The sequence below is a fragment of the Aulostomus chinensis genome, chromosome 3 (assembly GCF_037954235.1).
Source record: "Aulostomus chinensis isolate RoL2024-O1b breed Wild chromosome 3, RoL_Achi_v1.0, whole genome shotgun sequence".
Classification (NCBI taxonomy): Eukaryota; Metazoa; Chordata; class Actinopteri; order Syngnathiformes; family Aulostomidae; genus Aulostomus; species Aulostomus chinensis.
The window spans coordinates 205,155-216,009 of NC_141322.1; the positions used below are offsets into that span (position 1 = coordinate 205,155).

The window sequence follows — 10,855 nt, forward strand, 5'->3', positions numbered from 1 at the left end:
TTGAAAGACACTCCCTTAATCTAGTGGTTCACCTTCTTCAGCTGACAAAAGTTACTGGACAACAATTGATGGTTAAACATAATTTTCTTTAAAAATCCCCCCAAAATAGGTGGGGGCTGTTAAACACACCGTATACTGGGGTTTTCATATGGTGAGTTTGTAGTGGAACACTAGCTTCAATTGTGTTCCTGATGATCAGAACAAACGATGTTTTATACTAGATGAGCAGAACGAAAGAATAAACGTTAGTTGGCCTTAAGCAAGCTTTAGTTCGCAGACTACTGGACAACCAGTAAAAAGACGCCTTTGTGCGCTGAGAGCGGTGACGTCAAAAGGGCTCTATAAAGACATAAATTCATAGTTAAGAAGGAACAACACAGCAGTGGGAGGATGAGCCTCTGTGTCCTCCTCCATTTCTTAACTTGCATAACTAATGAGCCTTAAACCCTTGATAAATTAACGGGGACTGGTGACTGCTCTCATTTGCACAGGCTAGCTTGCTGCCCCCACAGCAGACTAACAAGATAAAAGAATCATACAGTGTATGTCGCTACTGTCCGATTTGCTCCACTAGAAAACAAATATCATGCTGGAGATGCTGGAATACAGCCACTACCAGGTGAGGTGGATCGGTCTTTGCATGTTTGCTGTTTGTAGTATTTCTCTGTTATTTCAGCAGACTGTTATTTGGCCTGTAGGAGCATCTTTATCTGTTGACCACATGGGTTCAGTCTAAGGGTTTCGGTGTTTTGTTTTTTGTCATGGACATTATAACTGCAACTGTTTACACCACAGGAAGCATCCAGTAACAGGAGAGAAGCTATAGAGGCTGAGCTTGTTTCTATGTTGGCTTGTTGAAGTCCTGAATGATCTGTGGCGGATCATGTGACACTGCTTCATAGTCCCTTCAGTGGGGAGTTGAAGTCTTCACCCAACAAGTTTTTGGCTACTTGGGGATTACCCTTAATTTCTGGAAATTTAAAAAAAAAAAGGTGTTTTCAGATCGAAAGATTTATACGAAACCGTTTACTGAACCATGGCAGTGCAGCCTGATTGTTTTCCCAACTAAACTAAGACCTCAACGTGAACGTGAAGGAGAATCTAAAGGTTAATCTTTGGGTTACATGGTGTCACATACTTTGTCAAATCAAAGTCCTGATGTTTAAGTTTCCGCTAAATCCTAGAAACTGTTTTTGGAGATTGCTTGATATTTTCTGAGATATTAATCATCAGTTATTTGTCATCCTTAGACCTTGTTCACTATTTTAAGTGCAAAACCCTACGATCTATCATAGACCAGACAAGTGGAGTATCTCGGCTTGTAATGTTTAGGCCTTCCTCTTGCTCATTAGGTGCAGCCCCATCTTGAGAGTCCCACCAAATACCACATCCAGCAGGCTCAAAGGCAGCAGGTTAGGCAGTATCTGTCCACCACTCTGGGGGGTAAAGCCGGCAGCCAATGTCCCAGCCAGCCCCCTGAACACGGTATGCCACCTGGTCCCGGCAGCAGCGCCCCCAACAGTCCCATGGCCCATCTCACCCTCAGCTCCAACTGTGAGAAAGAGGTAGGTCTCATTTTTTAACTACATGTGGGTGCCTGTTGAGGAGATGAAATCTTGGTCTGCATTAATCATGGAATAAATATTGACTGTCATATAGATGGATGATGTCATTGATGACATCATTAGCTTGGAGTCAAGTTACAGTGATGATGTTCTGGGACTTATGGATCCAGGACTCCAAATAAACAACTCGGTAATATTCCCTTCTGTACAAATACTATACATTTGATGTCTGAATTTTTTCACATACAAGTGTTCATTAATGGCAGCATGGAACATCTCGTAGCTCTCTGTATCAGGCAACCTTCTTGACCTGTACGGCAATCAAGGACTTCCACTGCCAGGTCTGGCCATCAGCAACTCCTGCCCCCCCAACATTAAAAGGGAATACACAGGTAAAATAGTCAGACACACATGATCAGTATTTGCAGGTCAATTGAATATTTAGCCTGTTGTCTTGCTGTATGTTTTTGGGTTGAGCTGAAGCCTGCAGATACTTTAATCTCATTCCTCATTCAATCAGAGTAGACCAGCTTGTAACTGTAGTATTACTCTGTAATGTATCTTGTTTTTATCAGTCAGGGAGAATAATACCCTTTGCCAAAAAAATGTAGATGAGGACACCACAACCGTAGCCCAAATGTGGATATTGTGTGCAATTTGGAAAAGCACAAGATACTATTAAGTCAACCATTTACTAAATAATTACTCCAGCTCCTGGCATGAAGCAAGTACTGGACAAGCCAGGATCCTGTGGCCAGTATGAAAACTATCAAAGGCCAGACGGCTTTCCAGTAGGTAAGCAAAATGGAATTAATTACAATTAACAGCTGTTTCCTGTATGAAGAATTTTGTGTATAACTAAATCGCACACAATATGAATAACGACAGGACTTCAACTTTATTTTGTAATTCTGAAAATGTAAATGATTTTGTATTTCCTGTGATTAAGTGGCCTAGGATGGTCCAGTAAAAGATATCCAGTGTGCTAAAGACAGAATAAAGGAGGTGTTGTGAAGACTTTTTATGACTTTGAGTTGATGTTGGTGTTTCTTTCCCAGAGGCCGAAGTTCGTGCACTCGCGAAAGAGCGGCAGAAGAAGGACAACCACAATTTAAGTGAGTCCACAGAATCTCAATTTTAATTATTTAGTGAGTGACTTGATGCTTTCAAATGTAACACAATTAATTTTAACAGCTTTTCAGTATTTAAAAGCTGTAAATGTGAAACCAGTCTTGATTGTTATCATTTTGGAGATAATTTAATGTTTAGTGATGTGTATTTTCTCTGTCTCATCATCAGTTCTTTAGTTGTAAATCTGAGTACAAAATTTCGGTAATTTGAATTAAGTTCTAATTAAATATGAATTTTGTCCATGACTCGTCTGGTTTTCCTGCCAGAAAAGCTACTTGGCTGGCTGGACTCACGTGTGTTGTGTTCAATTGCAGTTGAAAGAAGGCGAAGATTCAATATAAACGATCGCATCAAGGAGCTGGGAACCCTGATACCCAAATCTAATGATCCGTAAGTACTTTTATGATCTTGAGTCTTCTTTTTGATTTACATAATGAACATTAAATAAGAATTTGTGTCTCACACAACCCCCAACCAGTGGTTCAGTTCAGAGAAGCTAAAGTACTGAGCTAAAACACTCTAGTCCATGATGAGCTCCAGGTGTAGGAGCGGCACTGAAATGGCCTCTACAGTGGAGCCATGACCCTACGTCATGGCCCCCTTCAACCACCCTCCTGTTCTCATGCCCAACGGCTCACAGAGCAGTGACGGACCTGACAGTCAGCTGACTCTGACTTCGCAGCTTTGTGTCCCTCAGAGACATGCGCTGGAACAAGGGCACCATCCTGAAAGCCTCCGTGGACTACATCCGGAAGCTGCAGCGGGAGCAGCAGAGAACCAAGGAGCTGGAGTGCAGACAAAGGAAGCTGGAGCACGCCAACCGCCACCTGATGCTTCGTATACAGGTGGGTCACCTGTTCCTCCCTGCTATCTGTGTCACGCTTCAGTACATTGTGGTTGTGGAGGCCCCACCCCTCCAGTTCAGCTTCACATGGAGGAGCATGATCTGGAGGAGAAGAGGAACTTCTGACCGGGAGACTGAAACTTCACATCCCCTGATCAACGGAACCAACTAGTTTGATGTGAGACTGAAAAGAGAAATGAAGGAAGTGGGAACATGAGCTCGCTGGTATGTGGTCAGCAGGGCTGATGACATCAGTGGCAGATTTATCAATGACCAGAGTTGTTGATAAATGATTAGTCGGTAGTTGGAGGAGGCGGGGCTTGTATGCATCAGCAAGCGGTGGAGGACACATGGAAGCACCACTGTGAACATGTAGTACCTGTACTGCAGAAACATAGTACTGCAGGCACATAGTACGATAGACTCGTGACACTGTTGACTCATAATGCAGACACATAGTACTTCAGCCATGTAGTACTGTAGACCCCTAGTACTGTACACACACAGTACTACAGCCATGTAGTACTGTAGACCCCTAGTACTGCAGACCCCTTTGCCTTTTGAGACAAACTGTTTGTGAAAATGGGCTATACAAATAAAATTGCCTTGCCTTGCCATTGCCTAGTACTGCAGGCACTTAGTACTGCAGTCATGTAGTACTGTGGACCCCAAGTGCTGTAGACCCCTAGTACTGTAGACCTCTAATACTGTAGAAACATAGTGCTGCAGACACGTAGTACTGCAGCCATGTAGTACTGTGGACCTCTAATACTGTTGCAATGTAGTAATGTAAACCCCTAGTACTGTAGACCCCCAGTACTGCGGACACATACAACTGTAGACCCAAAGTACTGGTTCTACACCTGCTCTACTAGGAGGGAGGTTCTACACCTGCACTACTAGGAGAGAGGTTCTACACCTGCTCTACTAGGAGGGAGGTTGTACACCTGCACTACTAGGAGAGAGGTTCTACACCTGCACTACTAGGAGAGAGGTTCTACACCTGCTCTACAAGGAGGGAGGTTCTACACCTGCACTACTAGGAGAGAGGTTCTACACCTGCACTACTAGGAGAGAGGTTCTACACCTGCTCTACTAGGAGGGAGGTTGTACTCCTGCTCTACTAGGAGGGAGGTTCTAGTCCTGCTCTACCAGGAGGGAGGTTCTAGTCCTGCTCTACTAATGAAAAATGCAAAGAAAACACAATGCAATAATTTACAAATGTTATAAACGCTTATCTTAATCACTCTAGAACATAGAGAACATATCAAATATTAAAAGTGAGAAATTTTACAAATTCATAAATTGTAGCTCATTTTGAATTAGATGGCAGCAACACATCTCAAAAGAGTTGGGATGAGCTTGGCCAAAGGCTGGAAGAGAAAGTTATACTGAAAAAAAAAGCTTTGGGTGAAATCTGGAGAAACCTCTGTGCACAAAGGACAAGGGTCCTCGGGTGGCACTGCATTAACGGGCCAGATTCTGGCCAGGGACTCAGGAAAACATCAGGAAATCATGGTCACTTACACACAGGCAGATCGAATGAAATAGAATCTACATCATGAAACACCAGCAGGTCAAAGCAGACGTCCGTCCCCACTGATCCTGGATCAGCTCCACCTTCCTGCTGGTAAAGGAAGGTTTTAAACTCTGGTATCTCAAATGTGCTTGTTCATGAAAGGAGGGAGGTTCTAGTCCTGATCTACTTGGAGGGAGGTTCTACACCTGCTCTACTAGGAGGGAGGTTCTACACCTGAACTACTAGGAGGGAGGTTCTACACCTGAACTACTAGGAGGGAAGTTCTTGTCCTGATCTACTAGGAAGGAAGTTCTTGTCCTGATCTACTAGGAAGGAGGTTTTAGTCCTGATATACTAGGAGGGAGGCTCTAGACCTGCTCTACTCGGAAGGAGGCTCTAGACCTGCTCTACTAGGAGGGAGATTTTACACCTGATCTACTAGGAGGGAGGTTCTACTCCTGATCTACTAGGAGGGAGATCCTACACCTGCTCGACTAGGAAGGAGGTTCTACTCCTGATCTACTAGGAGGGAGGTTCTAGTCCTGATGTACTTGGAGGGGAGGTTCTACACCCGATCTACTAGGAGGGAGGTTCTAGACCTGCTCTACTAGGAGGGAGGTTCTACACCTGATCTACTAGGAGGGAGGTTCTAGACCTGCTCCACTAGGAGGGAGGTTCTACTCCTGATCTACTAAGAGGGAGGTTTTACTCCTGGTCTACTAGGAGGGAGGTTCTACACCTGCTTGACTAGGAGGGAGGTTCTACACCTGCTCTACCAGGAGGGAGGTTCCCACACAGAAACCTGACTGGACTTGACCTGACACATAGTACTGCTGACATGTAGCTCTGTAGACATGGAGTACATAAGACACGTAGTACCATAAATATGTAGTACTGTAGACACATAGTACCATAGACATGTAGTACTATAGAAATGTAACACCACTGACAGTACTGCCATAAAAACATAGCAGTATCAACACATAGTACTGAAAACATTTAGTAGAGTAGAGAGGTAATACTGTAGCCATGAAGTGCTGCAGGCACATAGTAACGTAGACAGGTTACTACAGACACATGGTACTGTCGACATTTAATACATTTGGCCAGAGGTGCTGCAGACATTTAGTACAGCAGGCATGTAGTACTTCAGGCACACAGAACCATGAACACATAATACTGTAGGCCTGTAGTACTATAGACGTATAGTGCAGGTGACCTGCAGGGCGAGAGCACAGACACCTCCAGGAAGAAGTTGACGCTGATGGATGATTGACACATGAGGTTGTTGTGGATAAAGATGGAGAGAAACAGAGAGGAGGAGGAAGCTCAGTGCATCATGGGAGTCCCCCGGTAGTCTCAGTCTATAGCAGCATAAACTAGGAGCTAGTCCAGGATCAGCCTGACCGGCCTATAAGCTTTATCAACAAGGAAGGTCTTAAGTCTGCTCTTAAACCTAGAGAGGGGGTCTGGGTCCTGGACTGAAACTGGGAGACGGTTCCACAGGAGGGGAGCCTGATAGCTGAAGGCTCTGGCTCCCTTCTACTGTTAGAACTCTAGGAACCAGCAGGAACCCTGCATATAGTAACATAGTACCATAAGTTGTACTGTAGACTCATATTGTTGACACATTATACCATAGACACCTACTGTAGTCATGTTTTATCATAGACATGTAGTATCAGAGAGTGTCAATAGTACCATAGACAAGTACTGTAGAACATATTGTAGCCACGTAGTGCAAGAGACATGTAGCACTGTAGACATAGATTACCATAGACACGTAGTTCTGAAGACACATAGTAGTGTAGGTGCATAGTACTATCGACATGTAATACTATCGACACATAGTACTATAGACATATAGTTCTATAGACACATAGTTCTGTACACACACAATTTAATAGACATATACTATCATGGGCACGTAGTACAATCAACAGCTGTAGGCACACCCTTCTGTACATAGTACTACTGACACGTGGTACCATGGACATGCAGCATTGAAAGCACATAGTATCATAGACACATAATATTATTGACATGTAGTACCGTAGACACTGTCCACACACAGTACTATCAACATATAGTGTCATAGACACGAAGTGCTGCAGACAAGTATTAAATCAGACACATACTGTAGATTTCACAGTCCTATAGACATGTAGTACTGTAGACACATAGTACTGTAGGCATGCAGTACTCAACACACCTGTTGCTGTATACATGAAGTACTGCAGGCATGTAGTAATGTAGACATATAGTACTGCAGACACATAGTATTGCAGGTACGTAGTGCTATAGACTGTAGGTATGGAGTACTATACCCACAAAGTATTAAAGATAAGTAGCGCTGTAGACATGTAGTACTGCTAGTTTAATTGTCTTGTATTGCTATGCTGAACACACACACACCTCCTTCAGTGTCGTAGGGAAGTCGCACCCAAACGCTAACCAGTTTACAGTCGACATCCAGCTCACTGCCTGAACTCTTCACGGTCAGAACCCTCAAACTCTGACACAGCATCACTTGCAGATATTGAAGTACTTAGCCAGATGGTTTCTTGTTGTGTAAAAATATATTTTGCTCATTTTCTTTTAACTTCTAAAACATTTCTGTCTAGTTTTATTTGTTGCTCACGTACTCATTGCTTTTTCTCTGCGGGTGTTTGGGATCAAGTGAATTTGCTTTGTAACAACAATACCCAGGGCTTGAGTTGTAAAACTACATTGTTACACTTTCAGTTTCTAATCATTAATACAAATGGACATCAAAACGCAATGAATGAGATTTTGCTGTGGACAGTATGCTAAGCTAACAGCAGACTGGTTTTACCTTCAGTAGATAAATAGTCCCGTCTAACTCGGCAAGGCAACAAATACACTTCTGAAACATTAAGTTGTTCAGTTGGATCTGGCCACTTGTGTGTACAAAGGATCAGATAGGTGCATGTTTTATTTAATTTATTTATCTATTTTAAACTGTTGTACGGCGACCTTGAGTGCCTTGAAAAACGCCTTATAAATAAAATGTATTATAATTATTATGATTATTAGGGGCACCAGAATTTACTGCTTTTTATATGTTACACAGATAAATGGCCGTGTTGTAGCATGTCAGCTCCATTCTTTTTTGTTTCTGTGTCTACTCAGGAGTTGGAGATCCAAGCCCGTGCGCATGGTCTCACCGTGGTGTCGTCCCAGTCTGTCTCTGCATCAGAGTTAATGGGCCGGGTCATTAAGCAGGAGCCCGTTCTGGACTCCTGCACCTCAGACCTCTACCAGCATACCTCCGCTCCTGACATGTCTCCTCCAACCACACTGGACCTCAACAATGGCACCATAACCTTCGACCTGATTCCAACAGATGCTGGGGTCCCTGACCCATATGGAAACTCCAGGACCTGTAAAATGAAGGAATTGGTGAGGGACAACGCCCTGTCGCCAATATCCCCCAGTGACCCCCTGTTGTCCTCGATGTCCCCTGATGGCTCTGTCAATGTCAGCAGCCACCACAGTTCCAGCTCCAGCATGGAGGACAAGGAGCTTAGCTGTTAGCAGCACGACACTCTGGAGCGTCACATCAGTGTGCCCATAAAGGAACTATTTTTTATCCTGCCTTTGTCCAGGTATACTTCCAGAGATTTATGGCCCTCTGCTGAGCACTGTGTTAAAGTTCCCATTGAACCCACTGAGGATCATTGAGCCAAAGCTTAATGCACAACATGCAAAACCATCAACACAGTAACACTTTCATTAGTGAAGGATCAAGTCAGTGTGTCCAAACATCTCCAAATGTATGTTAATTGTATGCTGTACTCCTATTACAATCCGATAAAATAACAAATGAAATACTAAAAGATAAATATCACCATATTATAATTTATTTGTAACAATAAGTTGTTTTTTTGTCTGATTCACTGAGACCATGTTTTGTTTGAGATGTAACACATTTATGATGTCAGATGTCGTCTCATCCTTTAACTTATTTTGTTTTGTGCTAGTTTTGATGAAAGAGCAATGACAGAATCTATGGTAAATTAACTCTTTACTGGTAATTTCCCAAGTGTGGATGAGATCTTTCTCCTCCTTTGTACTTTCTCAATCTAACATTTTGTGAAAAGAAAAGAAAGTCTTTTGATTCTTGTCTCTTCATAAAGAATGATTGAAGTTTTGCTTTATTTAAAGTTGCTGCCATGTCATTTTACCTTTTCACAAAATGATAAATATGTGATATTGAAAGAGTGTATTGGACATTTTAATGGAGGAGGAGTGATGGCAGGTGGGTCACTTAGCAGCTGCTTGGGTGTGAACGTAGTAGTACCAGGCGATTATTCCCACAGCATTGCAGCGGGATCTTCATCCATTGACCTTCCTCATGTTGGCTGCAAATGGTCAAAATGGCCTCATGGACATGTCATAAGGTGGACTAAAGGGCACTTTTAGAAGAACTTCATCCACGGACAAGAAATTATATCAATTTAGCAAAATAATTGGCTTTTGAACTTGAGTGACCTTATCAATACACAAACAGTGGTAGAAGAAGCTAATGAATAAATTCAGACACAACTGAAAAGTGATGATGAGACATTACAAGACTAAATAGAAGCTGCATGAGGAGCTAAACCATGGCGGTGTGTCTGAAAGTCAGCGCTGGGATCCCAGCCTCTCAAAGCCAATCCTCCATCCCTCCATCATCCATCCATCCATCCATCCATCATCCCTCCATGTTCCCCCTCTTCTCCTGTTCAGGGTGGTGGGGGTGGAGCCTATCCCTGCAGCCTTCCCCCTGGACAGGTCACCAGTCCATGGCAGGGTCAACACATAGAGACAGACAACCATTGGCTCTCCCAGCCACGCCTACGGTCAATCTAGAGTCTGGATTAACCTGGTCCCCTCTTGATGTCTTTGGACTGTGGAGGAAGCTGGAGTACCAGAGAGAACCCAGCAGGAACAGGGAGAACATGGAGACTCACCCAGAAAGACCCCGTGCTGCAGCCGGGGCTCCACCCACAACCTTCTTGCTGGGGGGCCACAGTGAGGACCACTGCTCCACCGCGCTGCACTCTTCTGCAGGATATAAGCATTAAAGTAGTAGTACTGATACTTGTATTACCAGGATGCTGATGTTGCTGCTAGTACTAATCATACTTGTACCAGTGGTAGTATGACTAGTACTCATATTAATGCTACTAGAGGTAGTACTATGTGTACCAGTACTACAAGTGGTAGGAGGTGTCAGCCTGAGACTCTGCAGGTCTGCAGCATTAGTCAGGGATCTGGAAGGTGAGAGAGTCAAGTCAGGTCAGTTTTATTAGTGTGGCACCAAACCCCAACCAAAGTTCTGTCCTGACTCTGTCCAAGTAGAGCAGGTACAGCACCTCCATCCGTGGAGCAGATCCAGGATTAGTGGGGACGGAGGGAGAGCAGGAGAGACTGATGCACAGAGACAAAGACAGAGAATGGAGGAGGACAGAGAGACAGAAGGAAAGAGAGGGACAGAGATGAAGAGAGAGAGAAAGGAGGAGAGACTGATGGACAGAGACAAAGACAGAGAATGGGGGAGGACAGAGACAGAAGGAGAGAGAGGGACAGAGATAAAGAGGGAGAGAAAGGAGGAGAGACTGATGGACAGAGACAAAGACAGAGAATGGAGAGAGACAGAGAGACAGAAGGAAAGAGAGGGACAGAGAGACAGATGGAAAGAGAGGGACAGAGATAAAGAGGGAGAGAAAGGAGGAGAGACTGATGGACAGACGGGGACGTGAGCAGTGGGGAAACACAAAGGCTCCAGAG

At 43.9% G+C, this 10,855-nt stretch overlaps 1 protein-coding gene across 1 annotated transcript; it reads left to right on the top strand.

The window, feature by feature from the left end:
* Nucleotides 1-485: 485 nt before the first annotated feature.
* mitfa (melanocyte inducing transcription factor a) lies at nucleotides 486-9,533 on the top strand. Its single transcript, XM_086200538.1, has 9 exons — nucleotides 486-619; nucleotides 1,353-1,565; nucleotides 1,660-1,755; nucleotides 1,849-1,957; nucleotides 2,277-2,360; nucleotides 2,624-2,680; nucleotides 3,011-3,086; nucleotides 3,394-3,541; nucleotides 8,213-9,533. The coding sequence occupies exons 1-9, from the start codon at nucleotides 587-589 to the stop codon at nucleotides 8,615-8,617; spliced, it is 1,221 nt and encodes a 406-aa protein (XP_086056664.1). The 5' UTR covers nucleotides 486-586; the 3' UTR covers nucleotides 8,618-9,533.
* Nucleotides 9,534-10,855: the final 1,322 nt, after the last annotated feature.